At 41.3% G+C, this 25,995-nt stretch overlaps 1 protein-coding gene across 1 annotated transcript in view; it reads right to left on the bottom strand.

The window, feature by feature from the left end:
* Window positions 1-25,995, bottom strand: part of LOC144783054 (mitogen-activated protein kinase kinase kinase kinase 5-like) — an 834,532-nt gene that overhangs the window by 326,355 nt on the left and 482,182 nt on the right. Inside the window, exon 11 of the mRNA XM_078662226.1 lies at window positions 3,273-3,354. Within this exon, the coding sequence (XP_078518352.1) occupies window positions 3,273-3,354 (82 nt within the window). The remainder of the gene's footprint in view (window positions 1-3,272; window positions 3,355-25,995) is intronic.

Below are 25,995 nucleotides of genomic sequence, written 5' to 3'. Positions count from 1 at the left end.
TAGTGATAACTGAATAAATGATGTTACGTGCCTGGTCAGATTTAGACTTCCAGGCCAATAGTTTGCCGGCCCCCTCTCCGTATTCAAAGAGGGCTAATTTACTCGCTTCCCATTTCTGTTGGATGTGTAGATTTAAGACAGAAGTTAGTTCCCCCTTAAGTGCAAGCAATTTTGCATGCAGTAGTAATGAGTTGGGGACGGAGGCATTACCACTAGCTTCTATTTCGACTTGCTTAGTCAGTATCTTAGCTTCAATAGACGCAACTACTTGTGTATACTGCCTCTTTCGATGTGCTACCTTGTTCTTGATTATACCACGCAAACAGCATTTAAAAGCATCCCATACTATACTGGGCTTAGCTGAGCCGATATTTTCTCGCTGCTTCCTCTCTCCTCCGCCGCCACTGCCACGGCCGAGTTTGCAGAGCTTCTTGAGTCGACGCCAATGTCGACAGCTATGCCCGGGTCTCTCCACAGGCTCCGTAGTCGTCTCCCCCACCGGAGCTCCAGGGCGGCTCGAAACCACGGCCTTAGCTCCGTCGGCGTCGGCATTGGTGCAGGGAACAAAACGCCAGGATCTGACGGGATAGGCTGCAACACGCCCCTCAGACAAAAGCACATGGAAACGAAGGAAAGACCACAGCACTACGATGCTGGACAGAGAAAAAATGGGTTTTGAGTAGATATATATACTGCGATATGACTCTCAGATCATATTTTGTTGTATATAAACGCAAATCTCCTAGTGTTATCTGCTGAAAGCAACTCACTGCCGGGGCTCAGAGCGGAGTACCGCGGCAGCTAGCCTGCTGCCACCATGTTTCTCCCTGGTACGAAAGCTTTGATCCCCCCCGTAAGAAATGTATGTTGTTTACAATCTTATTTTATGTTGTTTACTTTTTTATTTTATTTAAATTTTAATATAAAATATATTTGTTTTTTACATATTTATATTTTTATTTGTTTACTATGTTTTTGAAAATATTTTCTTGTGTTGAAGAGAATTTATTTGTTTCTAATGTTGCACTGACTGGAATGGGCATTGTAAATTGTACCCCTTCGCAATCCAACACTTTCCCTACTGTTGCACTCATTGGAGTAGGAATAGTAAATGTTACCCCTCCGCAATCCAACACTATCCCTACTGGTGCACTTATTGGAGTTGGAATAGTACATTTTGCCCCACTGAAATCTTAAAGGTTCCCTACTGTTGCTCAGACTGAGTGGGAAAAGTACATTTTGCCAGTGGCGGCTCGCCGAGGGAGTGCTGCGGGGTGGTGGAGTGGGGTGGTGGAGGGGCAGGGTATGGGGTAGTGGAGTCCGAGTAGGTAAAAATAACTATTCCCACTCCAGCAAGTGCAATAGTAGGGAAAGTGTTGGATAGGGGGGATTTAAAAATGAATATTCCCACTCCAACTAGTGTAACAGTAGGGAAAGTGTTGGATAGCGGAGGGGTAAAGATTACTATTCCCACTCCAGGAAGTGCAGCAGTAGGGAAAGGGTTGGATAGCGGGGGGGGTAAAAATTACTACTCCCACTCCAGTAAGTGCAACAGTAGGGAAAGGGTTGGGTAAAAATGACTATTCCCACTTCAGTGAGTGCAACCGTAGGGAAAGTGTTGCATAGCAGGTGGGTAAAAATTTCTATTCCCAATCCAGCGAGTGCAACAGTAGAGAAAGTGTTGGATAGCAAGGGAGGGGGTAAAAATGACTATTCCCACTGAAGCAAATGCAACAGTAGGGAAAGTGTTGGATAGCAGAGGGGAATAATTTAGTATTTTTAGTAATTTAGTACTCCAGCAAAATAATTAACATTAATTAACAAATAATTAATTATTAAAAAAAATTAACTAATAGCAATTAACAAGTAAATTAAAAACAATCACTAATAAATTAGTTCACACAATTAACACTATAAACTAACTTTCAATTAATATTATAGAAAAAAAATTAAACTTTTTTTAAAATTAAATTACTTCCCACGCTACTCCCCTATCAACTCACAACAAACTCTAAAAAAAGACACAATTAGCATAATTATTAATGAATTAATAAATATTAACATCCAAATAATTAATCATTAATAACCACATTTAACAATATAAAATCTTAAAAACATACATATTATTAAAAAACATAAATTAATTAATTTTAAATAAATTACTTTCCACCCCACTCCCCTATAAACCCACAAACCACTCCTAAAAAAATAGACATTTAACATTTTTAACAATTAATTAATAATGATTAATAACCAATTAACAAATCATTATTATTAAATTAATGACCACAATTAACAATATAAATTATTAAATACATAAATAATAATTAATCAAAATCAATAATTTTTTTATTAATAATAAATTACTTCCCACCCTATTCCCCTATACACCCAAAACCCGCTACAGAAATAAAACACAACATTTAATGAAAAAATAATTAATAACTTTTAAAAATTATTAATAAATGTATTATAATTAAATTACTTCCCACCCTATTCCCCTATAAGCCCACAACCCGCTACGGAACTAAAAAGCGAAATGTTGTTAAATTGTTTTTTAATGAAATATAAATTTAACACATATATTAAAATACAAAAGCAATACTTACACAAAAATATAGAACACATACATTTAAATTAAATACTAACATACATAACGCTAACTAAAAAAACAATATTTTTAACATCTATATTTAAAAAATAGATATTACTTACCTTCAACTCGATATTCTTGTTGACGATATTCTGACTGTCGATATTCTGGCATGTCGATATTTCAACATCGATATTCTAGTAGGTTGATAATTTAAACTCGATATTTTGTCTGTTTACCATGCCACAAAAAGGCACCACTAGAAGCAGTGCTAAATTTGTGCCGGTGGTTACAGGTGGTGGGCACGAGCACTTATTATTGGGGACAGGGGATATTTTTCATTATCAGATTTTGAAACATAGTAGGAGATAGAGAAAAGCAGATAAGGGAGAACGAAGGGGGAGAGGAAAACAGTATCACATTGCAAAAGCAGGGATGAAAGACAACCAGCAACAGTGAGTTAGGGAGACAGGAAGTGAGAATATTGAAAGAAAGAGGTAGGCAAGTGAATGAAGTCATGTATTCAGTGTTCTGAAGCACCGGTTGAGGGCAACTAAAAAAACATTGGTCTCCTGCATTTTTTTGTTTTACAAATGAAACACTATTGTTGGAATTTGTGCACCTTTCGCTTGTAGAAAAGTGAAGCCTTCCTCGGACCATACTCAAAGCCTTTACTTACATTCAGCATTTTAGCAGCACTGGGTCTCTTCTTCGCATTCTTCGTCAGTGTCACTTTAATAAAGTTATGAAACGCAGTGGCCCTGTAGAGGACAAAGAGAGAACTGTCATTAATACAGTAGCATGTTGATTGATAAGAGACATTACTGAAAAATACAAGACTTCCTTTATCCAGTGGGCAAGAAATCACACATAAAAATATCCCTAAGTTATGTTAAATTGAATCTAAGGGCCTTATTATGAGCCTGGTGGTCCTTGGACTTCCAGACTCATGGGGCGTGGCGGTCCAGCTACTGCCGCACCAGGGTCCGACCGATGTATTATAAGTTTGGTGGACAGATCACCATATGACCACAGCAACCGCCAGAGACCTGCGTCCCCTGGTTGTGGCACAGCAGTCAGAGGCTCAGAATATGCTGGTGGTGCAGCTGCGGCACCAGCATGCATATTTTGAGTTGCTCAACTGCCAGCCTTACATGGTGGTCAGCACCGCCATGTAAAGGCTGACAGTGGGGAAACAAAGGGGGGCCCTACAGGGCCACCCTTGCCCCATGCAGGTAGGTGCATGCAGGGGAGCACATGTTGTGCCCCCTGTGTGCCGGCACCCCCCGTTCGAGCACGACATGGACTTTACAGTCCATGCCGTGCAAAAATACGCTGTGGTGGTCCCATGTCCGGGCAGTATAAAATACTCATTGAGCCTTTCTGCTGCTCCTCCGTGTGACCTTCACCCTACCCACCTACCAGACAGCAATTTGTTTTGTAATCTGGCGAACAGCATTCAGGTTTGGTGATACAGGAGCAGGGCGGTGGTGAACCGCATCAATCCCGTACCTCCAAACTCGTAATAGGGACCTAAGGTGTTTATACAATTCTAGTATGGAAACAGAAATCTTTGCAAATATAGGACTAAGCAGTGCCTTCTCAAGCTAAGCCACCAGAATATAGTTTCAAGAATAGCATTGTACCATAATGTCATGGGTAAACATTGAGGACCAAATATTGACAAGATAAGTTTATATAGGTAAGTATAGGTTTATATTGCTTGATTCTACATCTATGTATGTTGGTGATGATGTAGTGAGGAAGGCAGACTCGTCCGCCGAAACGCGTCTGGCTGTATCGCAAGGAATACATTATTTTCTTTGATTCACATCCCAGGGAGTCGGTGCCTGTTTCTTTGATCTTGGAAGCAGGATTGGAACGAATATATATATATATCTATATTTATATTTATATTACCTACTGGCAGTCGCCAGTAGGTATATATAGTTAGGATTTTTTTGAATAGGGATTTCTGAAAATTCTATGTTGAATAACTTTGGCATTGATGGACGGAATTGGCTGAAATTGTCAGGAAAATGGCACATTTTGTTTCTGAGCGTCCCCTTAAAGTTTGGGGGAGTTTCGTCAAGCGGGGCCGAGAAAAAAGGGGGGTCCCAAAACGTGTTTTTAACATTGAGTTTTCCATAGGGCGGTTGGACTCACTTTTAGCTCGAACGGCTGAATGGATTTCCACAAAACTTGGCAAAATTGTAGGGACTGGTAGCCCGATGTGCCTTTGCTATGTCTCAAGATATATGCTCCAGTGGTTTTTACGAAAATTAACTTTGAAAAATATATATTGGGCTACATTGGGCTATATATATGTTAGAGCCCAAATGTAGCCCAATGTAGCCCAATGTAGCCCAATGTAGCCCAAAGATGGCCACCAGAGATACAAAAAAACAAATGTAGCCCAAATATCAGCCAGATGTAGCCCAACTATAGCCCAGTGACAGAATGTCCCAGAGTGTTCTAAAGAACAACTAGAGCGCTAACAGTCTTACTTATGACAAAAGTATGGCACACCTGAAGTCATCTTGATTGGAATAAAGTGTTAACACTTAAAACATTTAATTTGCAAAGGAACAAAATGAGGGGGTTCATTTTGCCATAGAAATTATCATTAGTGCTGAAGAAAGAAAAATTAGGGCACATTTTGAGTGACTTCTCAAATCCTCTTATATTTCATTAAAAAAATTCTGATATGCAGTCTCCCAAGATGGCCACCAGAGACAAAAGAGCCCAAATGTAGCCCAAATATCAGCCAGATGTAGCCCAACTATAGCCCAATGACAGAATGTCCCAGAGTGCTCTAAAGAACAACTAGAACGCTAACAGTCTTACTTATGACAAAAGTATGGCACACCTGAAGTCATCTTGATTGGAATAAAGTGGTAACACTTAATACTTTTAATTTGAAAAGGAACAAAATGAGGGGTTTCATTTTGCCATAGAAAGGTTATATATATATATATATATATATATTCACTGAAAAAACCATAGGTTATAGACCATATATAGTTAGGAATTAGCATTTACAAAACCTTGAAAATTCACTGAAAAAACCATAGGTTATAGACCATATATAGTTAGGAATTAGCATTTAAAAAACCTTATTTTACTCACACAAAACCATTGAAATTCCATATATAGTTAGTTGCACTAACTATATATTGCGCACCCGCAATCCACTGCTGATGATGTCACATATTACATCATTCATGACATGGTCAGTGACATCACTGATGACAACATCCAGTGACTATGTTTCTGTAAAGTTAAAATATGTCTTACATATTGAAGAATGAGTGGATGTATAAGTGTCTGGACGAAGGATTTAGTAGGTGCATGACTGAATGTATGAGTGAGTGATTAAATGTGTCTCACTGAGTGCATGGGTTAGTGACTAAACTGTCTTAATTTGTGCATCATTATGTCTGTTGTTCTGTAAACTGCTGCATGTGTTGATCAGTAGCTATATGAGTAACTATATGGGTTATTGATTGATTGCCCAAGTATTTGCATGGGAGACTGAGTGTGTGTGTGGCTGGATGGGAGGTGTGTGACTCTGTACAGATCAATGTGTACTTGTATCAATGATTGTATAAGAGAGTAAGTATGTGTTAGTATATGGTTGAAAACGTAAGGTGCTCTATGTTTAACTGTATAGAGTAGAAAATGGAAGTGTGATTGATTCTTTACAGGACTGACTAGGTGTGTGAGTAACTCCATGGATGAGTGGCAGAGTGTGAGTGTCTGTATAGGTGTATGAGTGCATATGATTGTGTTGTAAACATGAGTGATTGTATGTATGAATGATTGTATGGGTGAATGAGTGAATGTGTGTGTAGACGTAGGAATCAGTGAGTACGTATGTAGTAACTAGTATTGGTGTGTCAATGGTTTCAAAAATTATACTCTGTTTTTAACACTGGGTGAAACAGAGGTTATATTAAAATGTGAGGAGATGCATTGTATTGTCACATGAATGATATCATCAGTGATGTGGTCATTGATGTCAAATGAGATGTCATCAGTGATGTCATTTGAGATGTCATCAGTGATGTCATCAGTGATGTCACTGACCATGTCATGAATGATGTAATATGTGACATCATCAGCAGTGGATTGCGGGTGCGCAATATATAGTTAGTGCAACTAACTATATATGGAATTTCAATGGTTTTGTGTGAGTAAAATAAGGTTTTTTAAATGCTAATTCCTAACTATATATGGTCTATAACCTATGGTTTTTTCAGTGAATTTTCAAGGTTTTGTAAATGCTAATTCCTAACTATATATGGTCTATAACCTATGGTTTTTTCAGTGAATTTCAATGGTTTTTTAATAGCAAATATCATAAGCTGTCGAATGTCAAGTACGTGGTAAGAATTTTTTTTTTCGTGTTTATGCACACTGATCTGCTTTGATTGCTGCCCCCCACCCCTCATTTCTATTAGGAGTACTCTCTCTTTGCAGATAGTGAAGGGTAGTTAACGCAGCCCTTTCCCCCTTTGTAATCCGTCGTGCCTGCTTCTCTCTCCATTTGATTGATTGTTCTCTTTGGTTCATTCTCTATTTACAAACAAGCACAGAGTCGCAATACTCTGTTTAGTCTTTGCAGATAGCGAAAAATCGTGTAAAAAAACAAAAGGAATCGAGCAAAATCAGTAGGCCACTAATGGGATCTCTTTTTGACCTCGCTAAAATAGAAACATTAGGAACAACCTGTTGAAAATAGCAATGCGTATGTACATAAGCGGCGTTCATTTGTGTTCACAGTACCCCTTGTTGATTGTTTCAATCGAGCATTGAATTGTTCGATGTTAATTCTCTTAAGGATCTTCTCTACCTGCAAACGAGGAAGAATAGGAATATTCTCTCTCCCTTTGCAGATAGTGAAGGGTAGGTAACGCAAGCCTTTAACACGTCGTACCTATTTCATTCCTCATTGATTGATTGATTGTCCGAACATTGACTGTTTGGGAATTAGTTCTTTTTGGAGGTATTCCCTGTTTGCAAATAAACGTAGGAAAATCTTTGCAAGTAGTGAAAGGGTACGTAATGCGGACCTTTCTCCCCCGTTGTAATCTATCATGCCTATCCCCACTGATTGATGCACCTGTTTCACCCGGACCATTTACTAGACATACGTCATCTGGCCCGACCAGAGAGCACCCCTAGTGAAAAGGACATATGCAATAATAACGAAGTGATCACTGTATCCTGTTAACAGAAACTTTAGCATGAAACAACCTGGAAAGAAAAGAATAGGAAAACGAAAATCAGTAGGCCACTGATGAACATGAACTTTTATTAAACAACGAACAAAGAAACGATAACATAACGTAATGATAAAACCTATTAATGTCCTAGAAACAAGAAAACGTTAAAATATGCCAGTGGTGAGAGACCAGAAAAACAGTAAGAGAAACCAAATCACCCCTCGCTGTCCCACCGCCTGCCACGCCAAAAAAATCGATAGACTAGGGAAAATGCAAGTCAGTAGAACATCCGCCCCCACTCTGGAAACTTCCAAGGTGGGGCAGGGTTCCGGCTACGCCCAGCCGGGAGCAGCCCATATAAGGCAGGTCCTGCTGCCACGCCTCGGCCAGGAGATCCTAACGTAGGGTGTAGCCGGAGGAGAGGCCGAGACCAACGGGACCCGGCCAGGGGATTGCCTTTACAACGCTGAACAGTTGCAGGGGGGGGGGAATGTCTCCTCGACCCTCCCCTCTCTCTCCCAGTCCGGCCGCGGTGGCCCTTGAGAGTTGCAGGTAGTCCCGCCACATGCTCTTCCGGTCCGGCCACCAACGGTCGGGGGGCCGAGGCCGACGGAATCCGGCTGCAGCCGATAAACCAAGAAACCCGTTCATGGGGCCAGAGCCAGGGGCGTCCGGCCGACATCCACCGGAAGCCCGGCCCGAAGACGGACGGGACACTTCTTTCTTTTATAATGGCTGCGACAACACTGGGGGGGGATGTCTTGCACATGCCTCCGACCCCCCCCTCGTCCTCATCGCCTGGTCCGGCCATAACAAATCTCAAGCGAGACGCCGTGGGGTGCACTGGGAGGGAGAGACGGTGCGAACAGGCCTCTCCCGCCTCCCCAGTGTAGGCTTCCCAGCTGCACCCTCAGCGGTCCAGGCGCCCGGAAAAGAGTTCTTCCACTGTGGCCATGCTGCAACGTCTCGCCCGGCAGGGTGGAGCCCGTCCGTTCATTTGACCCCGCGATCGCCAGTAGCTACCGAACTCTCAAAATGGCGGTCGACCTGGCAAGAGCGGGCCCAGCATAAAGAAATGGCCCGGTCACTGGTTGACTCCACCACCGTAGTCCTCCACGACCTTGAAGATTCTAGAGGAGCCGCGGGAGTCTCCCACCCCCGATGGGGAATGACTGCCATGATCACCCGTGGAGTGACGAAACTGTATCCGCGGGACGTCGGCGCCAGCCTCACTTTGAATTACTAGAATCCTGCAGACCTCACTTCCGGTGAAAGCACAGTGTGACCCGGTAGGAAAAATTGTTGCACCCCCTCCCCTTTTTGACTGATAGTTCAAACCACCGATCCTTTCCTTTGCCCTTTTAACGGAACTTTGGACTGCCTCCCCCTCTTTTACATTTTCTAGAGAAAACAAAACATTAACCACTACATTAGCATAGCAGTTGACACCAGAACTGTTTTCAAATTGAAAACCAACAACATCTTCAACAGAATCCTTTTTGTTTCTGCTGTGACCCTGCTCCAGCACAGGCATTGTCCCCAGCAGTAATTCTGCAATGCCGGTAAGAATAGCTGTGGTGCCTACTGGACTCACTCACCCCCGCGGCGCCCCACGCCGTTATTTGCTGGGCGGCAACTTGCTAGACATCACCTTCGTGACATCCAGATTTCAGCGCGTTCTGCTGCCTTGGAACTATTCGCACAACAGACCGCTACTGACAAGAATATTTCATTATTGGTGCTGTCAATTTCAATAAATCTATTGGATAATTCAAAATAAATTGCCACGGTCTCTTCGTTGTTTAAATGTTTTTACTGTTTTTGTTTTGTTGTATATATTTATATGTTATTAAAGTTTTATATTCCTACTACTTTGTTGGAGTGCTATATATTTTTTATGTGACACATAATTGTAAAAACTTTGATGTACAAAGAGTCATTCCTGGAATCTTCCGCTTCAGGCTCGGTCCCCTCCCCAATCACAATACAGGATAGTTTTCAGATAGTAGGAACACGTGTGGTGTGACGGATCTCATCGGGTGTGGGCCTTGATCTACTATAACTCCTTTGAAGAGGGGTGATTCTTTACAGCTGGGGCCATAAACTACATCTGCAGGGCTAGCTGATAGCCTGGACAATCGGACACAGAGGAAGAGGAGTGTCACAGGGTGCGGTAGTGAATAGGGCGAAAGGGAGGTGTCGGGCGGGCACAGTGTGATTCTCAGGGAAGAGCAGCGCAGATGGGGGGAGGTTTATTGCCCATGCATAAGACAGAGAGCGGGGGTGACCAGTGCCTGGGGAAGATGCTTGCGAGGGTGAGGAGCCATGCTACGAATCGACAGCGTGCAGAGAGTGGGTCTGGTCAAGACATCTAAAATGGCTGCCGTGCACGACAAAAGTGTGGCATTTCAAAAAAGGCAAGATGGCGCAGACAATGTTTTTCAACACTTCCTCATTTCCTTCGAATCGAACGTTAACAGACGTTGGGGCATATTACCAAAGTTAAGCGATATTTATCGCTAACGATGCTTACCAACCAATTTTTTACCACTAAGCATCGTCAGAAATTATCGAAGATAAACCTTACTATTATCAAGGTTTATCGCAAATGCGATAATAAACGGCCGCAATGCATGAATATCGCTAAAAACTCAGCGATATTCATGCATTACCGAGCTAATACTCTTAGCCATGTTATCCACCTCCCATTGGATAACATGGCTAAGAACTGCTCAGGGCAGGTGTTACTTTTTGGAGATATTCGCGCTTAGCGCGAATATCTCCAAAAGTTGGTAATAGGAGATAGATATCTTGCATGTTGTAATGCAAGTTATTGTGGTATATGGAACTCATACCATAATCTCTCAGGAAAGCAGAAACTGATCCTTTTGGGACCGCCTAAAAAGGCCTAGGGGGTGAGGAGTACTCTACTTTGCCCCCTTTTCACGTTCCGAACTATTTTATTTTACTCTCTTCTGTAATTACACAAAATACCAGCGATAAGATGCATCGGAGACACACAGTGAGAGAAAGGAGGCCGGAGATGAAGAAGACATGTCAAATACACATTGGAGATAATATAGTGGCAGAAGGGAAGTAAATATGAGTAAACTTACCATGTAACATAAAAATGTTGCACTCTATACTATAAGTCTCATTTTATACTACAATCACTTCGCTACAACCTCATAAATTAAAAATAAAAATAAATAATGTCTCAAACAATTTTTGATTTCTAAATATAAATTTATTCTTCAAAATTTTCTAAATTTGAAACAACTAGTAACATGTCCTCATCAGTAATTTCCTCTTCAATCATCTCATCTGGAATCTCCTCATTAAAAGTCTGCAATGATGATTCTTGTAACTCTATGGTCTCCAAACACTCGATAAATTCGCCATCAAGAGATTGATCAAAAAAATCATTCAAGTCATCTCCTCCTTCTGACAATATTTCATTATTGGTGCTGTCCATTTCAATCAATGTAGTGGAATCATTCAAGTCATCTCCTCGTGACAATATTTCATTATTGGTGCTCTCAATTTCAATCAATGTAGTGGAATCATTCAAGTCATCTCCTCCTTGTGACAATATTTCATTATTGGTCCTGTCCATTTCAATCAATCTAATGGAATCATACAAGCCATCTCCTCCTTGTGACAATATTTCATTATTGGTGCTCTCAATTTCAATCAATGTAGTGGAATCATTCAAGTCATCTCCTTGTGACAATATTTCATTCTTGGTGCTGTCCATTTCAATCAATCTAATGGAATCATACAAGTCATGTCCTCCTTGTGACAATATTTCATTATTGGTGCTCTCAATTTCAATCAATGTAGTGGACAATTCAAAAGAAATTGCCACGGTCTCTTCATTGTGAGCCATTTTATTTTGAAATTGCTTGCTGTAAATTGCAGAAAAAAATAATCACTTTCATTTATCGTTTTTAGTAATACATAATATAAAACTAACTTCATCAAGTATTTAGTATAACAGAAGGACTGCAAATAAATAACAGAAAACATTTTTCAAATTATCTTCAAGTGTACAACATAGTTCCCCTTACAAATTAACAACTCACCTTTTTAAAAGTAGCAGAAGTGTTAGTACTGTGTAAATCAAACACCAGAAATTCACCACCAAAAATTCCTCACAAATGTACCTCAGACAGTAGTATCACAAAATGGCTGTGGTTTCCTCTCATTTGACATATATACATAACCAATTAACTTTCATCACACACAAATACAAAACCAAAGTAACATTTTAATTGGTTCTAAATTTCAACACTTTCAAATGTGTTTTCCCCATGCAATTTTCCATAGGACATTTACATACGTCTACAGCCTGAATGGCTGAACGGAATTACACCAAACTTGGCAAAATGGTACATCAAACCTAAGAGGTCAGGAAGGATCTACTATGCCCCCTTATGGTCATTTCCCCCTTCGCTTTGGCCTCCTCTTGTCTCTCAATCCTACCGAGAGACAAGATGGCGGCCGCTACGGACTGTTTGGAATGTTGACAGACGCCGGAGAACCAATCAGCTTCGCAAAGCTCCGTAACGCGAAAAGTACGCGAAGCGGAGCGCTGTTACAGATATATATCTTTTTTTGAACGTTAATTTCTCAAAATCCACTGGAGCACATATATTGAGACCTAGCAAAGGCACATCGGGCTACCAGTCCCTAATATTTTGCCAAGTTTCGTGCAAATCCATTCAGGTGTTTGATTATTATTATTATTATTTTTTTTTGCCCCGCGGGGCCCTTTTAAAACCTCCACATCAAACCTAGGGGGTCAGCGAGGATCTACTATTCCCCCTTATGGTCATTTGCCCCTTCGCTTTGGCCTCCTCTTGTCTCTCGATCCTACCGAGAGACAAGATGGCGGCCGCTACGGACTGTTTGGAATGTTGACAGACGCCGGAGAACCAATCAGCTTCGCTTCACAAAGCTCCGTTGCGCGAAAAGTACGCGTCCTAGGACGCTGCCCGGTCCGCTGTTACAGATATATATCTTTTTTTAAACGTTAATTTCTCAAAATCCACTGGAGCACATATATTGAGACCTACAAAAGGCACATCGGGCTACCAGTCCCTACAATTTTGCCAAGTTTCGTGCAAATCCATTCAGCCGTTCGGGCTAAAAGTGAGGCCAACCGCCCTATGGAAAACTCAATGTTAAAAACACGTTTTGGGACCCCCCTTTTTTCTCGGCCCCCCCTTGACGAACCCCCCCCAAATTTTCAAGGGCTGCTCAGAAACAAAATGTGCCATTTTCCTGAAAATTTCAGCCAATTCCGTCCACAAACGCCAAAGTTATTAGACATAGAATTTTCAAAAAACCCATAGAGAAAAAATCCTAACTATATATACCTACTGGCGACCGCCAGTAGGTAATATATATATATATATATATATTCACTGAAAAAACCATAGGTTATAGACCATATATAGTTAGGAATTAGCATTTACAAAACCTTGAAAATTCACTGAAAAAACCATAGGTTATAGACCATATATAGTTAGGAATTAGCATTTAAAAAACCTTATTTTACTCACACAAAACCATTGAAATTCCATATATAGTTAGTTGCACTAACTATATATTGCGCACCCGCAATCCACTGCTGATGATGTCACATATTACATCATTCATGACATGGTCAGTGACATCACTGATGACATCACTGATGACATCTCAAATGACATCACTGATGACATCACTGATGACAACATCCAGTGACTATGTTTCTGTAAAGTTAAAATATGTCTTACATATTGAAGAATGAGTGGATGTATAAGTGTCTGGACGAAGGATTTAGTAGGTGCATGACTGAATGTATGAGTGAGTGATTAAATGTGTCTCACTGAGTGCATGGGTTAGTGACTAAACTGTCTTAATTTGTGCATCATTATGTCTGTTGTTCTGTAAACTGCTGCATGTGTTGATCAGTAGCTATATGAGTAACTATATGGGTTATTGATTGATTGCCCAAGTATTTGCATGGGAGACTGAGTGTGTGTGTGGCTGGATGGGAGGTGTGTGACTCTGTACAGATCAATGTGTACTTGTATCAATGATTGTATAAGAGAGTAAGTATGTGTTAGTATATGGTTGAAAACGTAAGGTGCTCTATGTTTAACTGTATAGAGTAGAAAATGGAAGTGTGATTGATTCTTTACAGGACTGACTAGGTGTGTGAGTAACTCCATGGATGAGTGGCAGAGTGTGAGTGTCTGTATAGGTGTATGAGTGCATATGATTGTGTTGTAAACATGAGTGATTGTATGTATGAATGATTGTATGGGTGAATGAGTGAATGTGTGTGTAGACGTAGGAATCAGTGAGTACGTATGTAGTAACTAGTATTGGTGTGTCAATGGTTTCAAAAATTATACTCTGTTTTTAACACTGGGTGAAACAGAGGTTATATTAAAATGTGAGGAGATGCATTGTATTGTCACATGAATGATATCATCAGTGATGTGATCATTGATGTCAAGTGAGATGTCATCAGTGATGTCATTTGAGATGTCATCAGTGATGTCATCAGTGATGTCACTGACCATGTCATGAATGATGTAATATGTGACATCATCAGCAGTGGATTGCGGGTGCGCAATATATAGTTAGTGCAACTAACTATATATGGAATTTCAATGGTTTTGTGTGAGTAAAATAAGGTTTTTTAAATGCTAATTCCTAACTATATATGGTCTATAACCTATGGTTTTTTCAGTGAATTTTCAAGGTTTTGTAAATGCTAATTCCTAACTATATATGGTCTATAACCTATGGTTTTTTCAGTGAATTTCAATGGTTTTTTAATAGCAAATATCATAAGCTGTCGAATGTCAAGTACGTGGTAAGAATTTTTTTTTTCGTGTTTATGCACACTGATCTGCTTTGATTGCTGCCCCCCACCCCTCATTTCTATTAGGAGTACTCTCTCTTTGCAGATAGTGAAGGGTAGTTAACGCAGCCCTTTCCCCCTTTGTAATCCGTCGTGCCTGCTTCTCTCTCCATTTGATTGATTGTTCTCTTTGGTTCATTCTCTATTTACAAACAAGCACAGAGTCGCAATACTCTGTTTAGTCTTTGCAGATAGCGAAAAATCGTGTAAAAAAACAAAAGGAATCGAGCAAAATCAGTAGGCCACTAATGGGATCTCTTTTGACCTCGCTAAAATAGAAACATTAGGAACAACCTGTTGAAAATAGCAATGCGTATGTATATAAGCGGCGTTCATTTGTGTTCACAGTACCCCTTGTTGATTGTTTCAATCGAGCATTGAATTGTTCGAAGTTAATTCTCTTAACGATCTTCTCTACCTGCAAACGAGGAAGAATAGGAATATTCTATCTCCCTTTGCAGATAGTGAAGGGTAGGTAACGCAAGCCTTTAACACGTCGTACCTATTTCATTCCTCATTGATTGATTGATTGTCCGAACATTGACTGTTTGGGAATTAGTTCTTTTTGGAGGTATTCCCTGTTTGCAAATAAACGTAGGAAAATCTTTGCAAGTAGTGAAAGGGTACGTAATGCGGACCGTTCTCCCCCGTTGTAATCTGTCATGCCTATCTACTCCCCACTGATTGATGCACCTTTTTCACCCGGACCATTTACTAGAGATACGTCATCTGGCCCGACCAGAGAGCACCCCTAGTGAAAAGGACATATGCAATAATAACGAAGTGATCACTGTATCCTGTTAACAGAAACTTTACCATGAAACAACCTGGAAAGAAAAAAATAGGAAAACGAAAATCAGTAGGCCACTGATGAACATGAACTTTTATTAAACAACGAACAAAGAAACGATAACATAACGTAATGATAAAACCTATTAATGTCCTAGAAACAAGAAAACGTTAAAATATGCCAGTGGTGAGAGACCAGAAAAACAGTAAGAGAAACCAAATCACCCCTCGCTGTCCCACCGCCTGCCACGCCAAAAAAATCGATAGACTAGGGAAAATGCAAGTCAGTAGAACATCCACCCCCACTCTGGAAACTTCCAAGGTGGGGCAGGGTTCCGGCTACGCCCAGCCGGGAGCAGCCCATATAAGGCAGGTCCTGCTGCCACGCCTCGGCCAGGAGATCCTAACGTAGGGTGTAGCCGGAGGAGAGGCCGAGACCAGCGGGACCCGGCCAGGGGATTGCCTTTACAACGCTGAACAGTTGCAGGGGGGGGGAATGTCTCCTCGACCCTCCCCTCTCTCTCCCAGTCCGGCCGCGGTGGCCCTTGAGAGTTGCAGGTAGTCCCGCCACATGCTCTTCCGGTCCGACCACCAACGGTCGGGGGGCCGAGGCCGACGGGATCCGGCTGCAGCCGATAAACCAAGAAACCCGTTCATGGGGCCAGAGCCAGGGGCGTCCGGCCGACATCCACCGGAAGCCCGGCCCGAAGACGGACGGGACACTTCTTTCTTTTATAATGGCTGCGACAACACTGGAGGGGGATGTCTTGCACATGCCTCCGACCCCCCCCTCGTCCTCATCGCCTGGTCCGGCCATAACAAATCTCAAGCGAGACGCCGTGGGGTGCACTGGGAGGGAGAGACGGTGCGAACAGGCCTCTCCCGCCTCCCCAGGTGGAGGCTTCCCAGCTGCACCCTCAGCGCTCCAGGCGGTGGCATCCTAACAACTACAGTGCTGCACAGTTTCGGAACGACCTAGATAACGGTTCTTCCACTGTGGCCATGCTGCAACGTCTCGCCCGGCAGGGTGGAGCCCGTCCGCTCATGTGACCCCGCGATCGCCGGTAGCTGCCGAACTCTCAAAATGGCGGTCGACCTGGCAAGAGCGGGCCCAACATAAAGAAATGGCCCGGTCACTGGTTGACTCCACCACCGTAGTCCTCCACGACCTTGAAGATTCTAGAGGAGCCGCGGGAGTCTCCGACCCCCGATGGGGAATGACTGCCATGATCGCCCGTGGAGTGACGAAACTGTATCCGCGGGACGTCGGCGCTCCCATGCTGGCGCCAGCCTCACTTTGAATTACTACAATCCTGCAGACCTTACTTCCGGTGAAAGCACAGTGTGACCCGGTAGGAAAAATTATTGCACCCCCTCCCCTTTTTGACTGATAGTTCAAACCACCGATCCTTTCCTTTGCCCTTTTAACGGAACTTTGGACTGCCTCCCCCTCTTTTACATTTTCTAGAGAAAACAAAACATTAACCACTACATTAGCATAGCAGTTGACACCAGAACTGTTTTCAAATTGAAAACCAACAACATCTTCAACAGAATCCTTTTTGTTTCTGCTGTGACCCTGCTACAGCACAGGCATTGTCCCCAGCAGTAATTCTGCAATGCCGGTAAGAATAGCTGTGGTGCCTACTGGACTCACTCACCCCCGCGGCGCCCCACGCCGTTTTTTGCTGGGCGGCAACTTACTAGACATCACTTTCGTGCCATCTAGATTTCAGCGCGTTCTGCTGCCTTGGAACTATTCGCACAACAGACCGCTACTGACAAGAATATTTCATTATTGGTGCTGTCAATTTCAATAAATCTATTGGATAATTAAAAAGAAATTGCCACGGTCTCTTCGTTGTTTAAATGTTTTTACTGTTTTTGTTTTGTTGTATATATTTATATGTTATTAAAGTTTTATATTCCTACTACTTTGTTGGAGTGCTATATATTTTTAATGTGACACATAATTGTAAAAACTTTGATGTACAAAGAGTCATTCCTGGAATCTTCCGCTTCAGGCTCGGTCCCCTCCCCAATCACAATACAGGATGGTTTTCAGATAGTAGGAACGCGTGTGCTGTGACGGATCACATCGGGTGTGGGCCTTGATCTACTATAACTCCTTTGAAGAGGGGTGATTCTTTACAGCTGGGGCCATAAACTACATCTGCAGGGCTAGCTGATAGCCTAGGACCGGCCTGGACATTCGGACACAGAGGAAGAGGAGTGTCAGAGGGTGCGGTAGTGAATAGGGCGAAAGGGAGGTGTCGGGCGGGCACAGAGTGTGATTCTCAGGGAAGAGCAGCGCAGATGGGGGAAGGTTTATTGCCCATGCATAAGACAGAGAGCGGTGGTGACCAGTGCCTGGGGGAGATGCTTACGAGGGTGAGGAGCCATGCTACGAATCGACAGCGTGCAGAGAGTGGGTCTGGTCAAGACATCTAAAATGGCTGCCGTGCACGACAAAAGTGTGGCATTTCAAAAAAGGCAAGATGGCGCAGACAATGTTTTTCAACACTTCCTCATTTCCTTCGAATCGAACGTTAACAGACGTTGGGGCATATTACCAAAGTTAAGCGATATTTATCGCTAACGATGCTTACCAACCAATTTTTTACCACTAAGCATCGTCAGAAATTATCGAAGATAAACCTTACTATTATCAAGGTTTATCGCAAATGCGATAATAAACGGCCGCAATGCATGAATATCGCTAAAAACTCAGCGATATTCATGCATTACCGAGCTAATACTCTTAGCCATGTTATCCACCTCCCATTGGATAACATGGCTAAGAACTGCTCAGGGCAGGTGTTACTTTTTGGAGATATTCGCGCTTACCGCGAATATCTCCAAAAGTTGGTAATAGGAGATAGATATCTTGCATGTTGTAATGCAAGTTATTGTGGTATATGGAACTCATACCATAATCTCTCAGGAAAGCAGAAACTGATCCTTTTGGGACCGCCTAAAAAGGCCTAGGGGGTGAGGAGTACTCTACTTTGCCCCCTTTTCACGTTCCAAACTATTTTATTTTACTCTCTTCTGTAATTACACAAAATACCAGCGATAAGATGCATCGGAGACACACAGTGAGAGAAAGGAGGCCGGAGATGAAGAAGACATGTCAAATACACATTGGAGATAATATAGTGGCAGAAGGGAAGTAAATATGAGTAAACTTACCATGTAACATAAAAATGTTGCACTCTATACTATAAGTCTCATTTTATACTACAATCACTTCGCTACAACCTCATAAATTAAAAATAAAAATGAATAATGTCTCAAACAATTTTTGATTTCTAAATATAAATTTATTCTTCAGAATTTTCTAAATTTGAAAGAACTAGTAACATGTCCTCATCAGTAATTTCCTCTTCAATCATCTCATCTGGAATCTCCTCATTAAAAGTCTGCAATGATGATTCTTGTAACTCTATGGTCTCCAAACACTCGATAAATTCGCCATCAAGAGATTGATCAAAAAAATCATTCAAGTCATCTCCTCCTTCTGACAATATTTCATTATTGGTGCTGTCAATTTCAATCAATGTAGTGGAATCATTCAAGTCATCTCCTCGTGACAATATTTCATTATTGGTGCTCTCAATTTCAATCAATGTAGTGGAATCATTCAAGTCATCTCCTCCTTGTGACAATATTTCATTATTGGTGCTGTCCATTTCAATCAATCTAATGGAATCATACAAGCCATCTCCTCCTTGTGACAATATTTCATTATTGGTGCTCTCAATTTCAATCAATGTAGTGGAATCATTCAAGTCATCTCCTTGTGACAATATTTCATTCTTGGTGCTGTCCATTTCAATCAATCTAATGGAATCATACAAGTCATGTCCTCCTTGTGACAATATTTCATTATTGGTGCTCTCAATTTCAATCAATGTGTTGGACAATTCAAAAGAAATTGCCACGGTCTCTTCATTGTGAGCCATTTTATTTTGAAATTGCTTGCTGTAAATTGCAGAAAAAAATAATCACTTTCATTTATCGTCTTTAGTAATACATAATATAAAACTAACTTTATCAAGTATTTAGTATAACAGAAGGACTGCAAATAAATAACAGAAAACATTTTTCAAATTATCTTCAAGTGTACAACATAGTTCCCCATACAAATTAACAACTCACCTTTTTAAAAGTAGCAGAAGTGTTAGTACTGTGTAAATCAAACACCAGAAATTCACCACCAAAAATTCCTCACAAATGTACCTCAGACAGTAGTATCACAAAATGGCTGTGGTTTCCTCTCATTTGACATATATACATAACCAATTAACTTTCATCACACACAAATACAAAACCAAAGTAACATTTTAATTGGTTCTAAATTTCAACACTTTCAAATGTGTTTTCCCCATGCAATTTTCCATAGGACATTTACATACGTCTACAGCCTGAATGGCTGAACGGAATTACACCAAACTTGGCAAAATGGTACATCAAACCTAAGAGGTCAGGAAGGATCTACTATGCCCCCTTATGGTCATTTCCCCCTTCGCTTTGGCCTCCTCTTGTCTCTCAATCCTACCGAGGGACAAGATGCCGGCCGCTACGGACTGTTTGGAATGTTGACAGACGCCGGAGAACCAATCAGCTTCGCAAAGCTCCGTAACGCGAAAAGTACGCGAAGCGGAGCGCTGTTACAGATATATATCTTTTTTTCAACGTTAATTTCTCAAAATCCACTGGAGCACATATATTGAGACCTAGCAAAGGCACATCGGGCTACCAGTCCCTAATATTTTGCCAAGTTTCGTGCAAATCCATTCAGCCGTTCGATTATTATTATTTTGTTGTTTTTTTGCCCCGCGGGGCCCTTTTAAAACCTCCACATCAAACCTAGGGGGTCAGCGAGGATCTACTATGCCCCCTTATAGTTATTTCCCCCTTTGTTTTGACCTCCTCTTGTCTCTCGATCCTACCGAGAGACAAGATGGCGGCCGCTACGGACTGTTTGGAATGTTGACAGACGCGGGAGAACCAATCAGCTTCGCTTCACAAAGCTCCGTTGCGCGAAAAGTCCGCGAACCAGAGCGCTAACCGGTCCGCTGTTACAGATATATATCTTTTTTTAAACGTTAATTTCTCAAAATCCACTGGAGCACATATATTGAGACCTACAAAAGGCACATCGGGCTACCAGTCCCTACAATTTTGCCAAGTTTCGTGCAAATCCATTCAGCCGTTCGGGCTAAAAGTGAGGCCAACCGCCCTATGGAAAACTCAATGTTAAAAACACGTTTTGGGACCCCCCTTTTTTCTCGGCCCCCACTGGACGAACCCCCCCCAAATTTTCAAGGGCTGCTCAGAAACAAAATGTGCCATTTTCCTGAAAATTTCAGCCGATTCCGTCCACAAACGCCAAAGTTATTAGACATAGAATTTTCAAAAAACCCATAGAGAAAAAATCCTAACTATATATACCTACTGGCGACCGCCAGTAGGTAATATATATATATATATATATATATATATATTACCTACTGGCGGTCGCCAGTAGGTATATATAGTTAGGATTTTTTTGAATAGGGATTTCTGAAAATTCTATGTTGAATAACTTTGGCGTTGATGGACGGAATTGGCTGAAGTTTTCAGGAAAATGGCACATTTTGTTTCTGAGCGTCCCCTGAACGTTTGGGGGGGGTTTCCTCAAGCGGGGGCCGAGAAAAAAGGGGGGTCCCAAAACGTGTTTTTAACATTGAGTTTTCCATAGGGCGGTTGGACTCACTTTTAGCTCGAACGGCTGAATGGATTTCTATGAAACTTGGCAAAATTGTAGAGACTGTTTGCCCGATGTGCCTTTGCTAGGTCTCAAGATATGTGCTCCAGTGGATTTTGAGAAATTAACGTTAAAAAAAAATATATATCTGTGACAGCGTCCCGGTTAGCGCCCCGGTTCGCGAGGAGAAGCGGATTGGCTCTCCGGTGACTGTCAACATTCTAAACAGTCCGGAGCGGCCGCCATCTTGTCTCTCGGTAGGATCGAGAGACAAGAGGTGGAAATAAACAAAGGGGGAAATGAATGAAAGGGGGCAAGGTAGACCCCTCCTGACCCCCTAGGATTGATGTGGGGGCTATTAAAGGGCCCCGCGGGGCAAAAAAATAAAATAATTTTTTTTTCGATTTTTCGTGGTGGAAGCGCTACCCGGTACGCGAACCGGGTAGCTCACCGGTAGCGTAACGGGAGTCCGCCATCTTGTGTTTCGGACAAATTTAGTCACAAGATGGAGGATAAACAATGTTGGGAATGGGTATAAGGGGGCACGGGAGACATATCCTGACCCCCTAGGTTTTCTGAGGGTGGCTGAGGAGGCCCATATATGTAAAAAAAAATCGCACGGTTAGCGCCCGGTCCGCGCACCGGGTAGAGTTCCGGAAAGCGTAACAAGGGGAAAACCAAGGGAAATATTAAAATAATATTTTAGAGTGCTTTGAGGTAGGGTAGCTCTGAATAGAGCTGTTGTGTTGTGTGGGTGATGTAAGTACCAACATGTAGTTACCAATGAAGAGTCTAAAATTCAATGTACACTGTCTCCTCTGTAGATATTTTGTATGTTCTAATATGGGTTATTTATATGTAAATGTGTGGAAAAGCACTTCATGCTTTAAAGCAGTTGTATTTTTGAACTGATTGTTCTTTCCTCTTAGTCCTCCTCTTTGTTTTTTTCCCCCACACTCTTCTTCAGCATGATAGTTGATAAATTCGTTCCCTCAAAAAATTTATATACATAAAAAAATTATATTAAATACATATAAAATATATTTTTCCTTTAAAAGAAGAATACATTTGACAGCTTTTGATATTTGCTATTAAAAAACCATTGAAATTCACTGAAAAAACCATAGGTTATAGACCATATATTGTTAGGAATTAGCATTTACAAAACCTTATTTTACTCACACAAAACCATTGAAATTCGCATATATAGTTAGTTGCACTAACTATATATCGCGCACCCGCAATCCACTGCTGATCATGTCACATATTACATCATTCATGACATGGTCAGTGACATCACTGATGACATCACTGATGACATCTCAAATGACATCACTGATGACAACATCCAGTGACTGTATGTTTCTGTAAAGTTAAAATATGTCTTACATATTGAAGAATGAGTGGATGTATAAGTGTCTGGATGAAGGATTTAGTAGGTGCATGACTGACTGTATGAGTGAGTGATTAAATGTGTCTCACTGAGTGCATGGGTTAGTGACTAAACTGTCTTAATTTGTGCATCATTATGTCTGTTGTTCTGTAAACTGCTGCATGTGTTGATCAGTAGCTATATGAGTAACTATATGGGTTATTGATTGGTTGCCCAAGTATTTGTATGGGAGACTGAGTGTGTGTGTGGGTGGCTGGGAGGTGTATGACTCTGTGCATAGATGTGTGAGCAGTTGATTCACTAGATGTATGGGTTCAAAAGTGCATGTGGAAACAGCTGTATGGTCGGTTGACTGTGTGCATGAGTGTATTGGTGAGTGAATGGATATCTCAGTGCTACATGTCAAAGTAAGTACATATGTAAAACAGAGTACATGTGAGAGTTGACATATATAAATAACTGTGCATAAGAGCCAGTGAATGTGTGAGTGGCTGCATGGATCATTGTGAACTTGTATCAGGGATTGTATAAGAGAGTAAATATATGTTAGTATATGTTTGAATAAGTAAGGTGTGTATAACTGTATAGTTGAGGAAATGGAGGTGTGATTGATTCTTTGCATGACTGACTAGGTGTGTGAGTAACTCCATGGATGAGTGACAGTCTGTGAGTGTCTGTTTACACTGAGTGTATCTAAGGTTATATTAGAGTCTGAAGAGGTTCATCGTATTATCACATGAATGATGTCATCAGTGATGTGATCAGTAATGTCAAATGAGATGTCATCAGTGATGTCATCAGTGATGTCATTTGAGATGTCATCAGTGATGTCATCAGTGATGTCATCAGTGATGTCATTTGAGATGCCATCAGTGATGTCATCAGTGATGTTATTTGAGATGTCATCAGTGATTTCATCCGTGATGTCATTTGAGATGTCATCAGTGATGTCATCAGTGATGTCACTGACCATGTCATGAATGATGTAATATGTGACATGATCAGCAGTGGATTGCGGGTGCGCGATATATAGTTAGTGCAACTAACTATATATGCGAATTTCAATGGTTTTGTGTGAGTAAAATAAGGTTTTGTAAATGCTAATTCCTAACTATATATGGTCTATAACCTATGTTTTTTTCAGTGAATATATATATATATATATATATATATATATATATATATATATATATATATATATATATATATATATATATATATATATATATATATATATACAATCAAGGTACGTGGAAGCGGAGCTAAAAACACTAAATCTGTTCTCAACTAAATGCACCACCCTTTTTGATAAGTCAAGTCAAGAGATATTTTATTTGGCCACTAAAAGCCGTAAAAGCAAACATTTGGTAAGAGATACAGTGATTGAAAGACCCCACATGTACGTTAAAAAATCCAAATCATGCAGGTAAATAGGCTAAAATCAACAGTACAAACAAGTAAAATTAAAAACTCATTATTAAAAGCCAGCACTAAACGTCATAATAAACATAAAATACAATGGGTAAAGTGCAAGAGTAATAAAACGTTTACTCAGTAGATAGACTAGGGAGTTGGCATAATGCGCACAGGCTGGCACATATAGTTCCCAGAACACAGTTAACAGATACAGCCTGGCTACTTCAAAGACAACCTCTTACTACATGTTGTGGCCCCTGTTAAAAAGCTGGTGCCCCCAAAACAAACCATGGGAGGAGAAAGCATTTGAAGATATAGTAATGCAGGCCTTACTTGAGAAAATTGACAATTTCTGAGCAGCAAAAGTATAAACTTTTTGCATAGGAAGGTCATAATATTTAACCCTGGGCGAAGCACTACGCTACGCTTGCGTAGTTTGCGCAGTTTGCGCAACATCGCACTACGCGAGCTGCACGTAGCATAGTGCGAACACCGCAGCGCAGCGTAGCGTAGTGCAGCGGTAATACTTTGCTTGTTCGCGGTCCTCAATGTCATGTTCACGACCGCGAGCAAGCAAAATGACATCCCGCCGAAACTCTCAATGCGGGGAGATCAGGTTTCTCATTGCGAGTGGTCGTGAATGCTAGTGACCGCTCGCGATGAGAAACTACCAGTTCGCGTTGAGAAAGCTACCGCTCGAGTAAAAATCTACTCGAGCGGCAGAAAACTACAGCTCGCACTGTGCAAGATGCCGCTTTTAATGATTGCACAGTGCTGGATGCTTGTTTGCACTGTGCAATCATTGAAAATGCATCTTGCACAGTGCGAACATGCTACTACGCAGCTCGCGTAGTGCTACGTGAAGTTCGCGTAGTGCGAAGTGCACTTCGCGTAGCTTTGCATAGCGCTACTTCGCGAACTACGCCCGCCCCTATATTCACAGAAAAAGATAAAATGTAGATTATCCTGCTCAGAAAAATTGTCACAAGGGCAGGACTTTAGTGCACCAGGTTTCATATAGAAAGGCTAATAACCAGGGTACCAGATTCAATCGGAATCTGGTTAACACAAAGCAGTGGTATGCTTTCTTGATATTTTTTCCTTGATATGTTGCCCATGATATTGTTGTACAATGATATTCTTGAAACAATATTTTGACATACAACCCCTCCTCAGGATATTTTCTTTTCCCAGGCTTGGTTCATTATTTGAATCTTTTCACTGATAATTTTTGTGTGCATTATTCCAGACTTGATTCCAGAGAATGCAAGGCTATGTGTTAGTTTTGTCTCTGTTGTGAACCGTCTGGGGGCGCTCTAGGCAGATGCTTATATCGTTTATGGGTATAAATAAAGGCAATGTAGTAAGTGTAAAGTTCATTTCAATTTTTGCATTACATCAAAATCAAGTGTTCCAAGGTCAGCACATTCTTTAGACACCACACTGACATTGCAGCACGACTTTGCAGTGTGCAGTCAGTAGGGCATATTTACACCGTGCCGGAGTGTGGCATTAGCCTTCGTGGTTTAACGCCGCACTCCGTCTCTTCAGAAATGCAGGGCTGCACCATATTTACAAAAATATGCTGCAGCCCTGTGTTTCCCCTGCGCTGGCGCTAAACTGAGCAACCTAGCACCAATGCAAGCCTCCTTGCACCATAGTGCAAGGGTGTCTGCGTTGAGGAGAATATAGTTTATGTGCAGGAATCTCTCCTTTCCTTCACATAAACAATCTTTTTCATGCCGTTTTGAAATTTTTATGTGTGCTGCTTAACGCATTCTACATAAAAGTTGCAAAACAGCATTCTTTTAAAGTGATTGTTTATGTGCAAGAAGGAGGACCTACCTGCACATAAACAATCATAAGCAATTTGCTGTTTCTATGTGTGCTGCACAAGGCAGC

This window comes from Lissotriton helveticus, chromosome 9, assembly GCF_964261635.1.
Source record: "Lissotriton helveticus chromosome 9, aLisHel1.1, whole genome shotgun sequence".
NCBI lineage: Eukaryota > Metazoa > Chordata > Amphibia > Caudata > Salamandridae > Lissotriton > Lissotriton helveticus.
The sequence above is the reverse complement of the archived record's forward strand: the minus strand, read 5'-3'. Positions and strand labels throughout refer to the sequence as shown.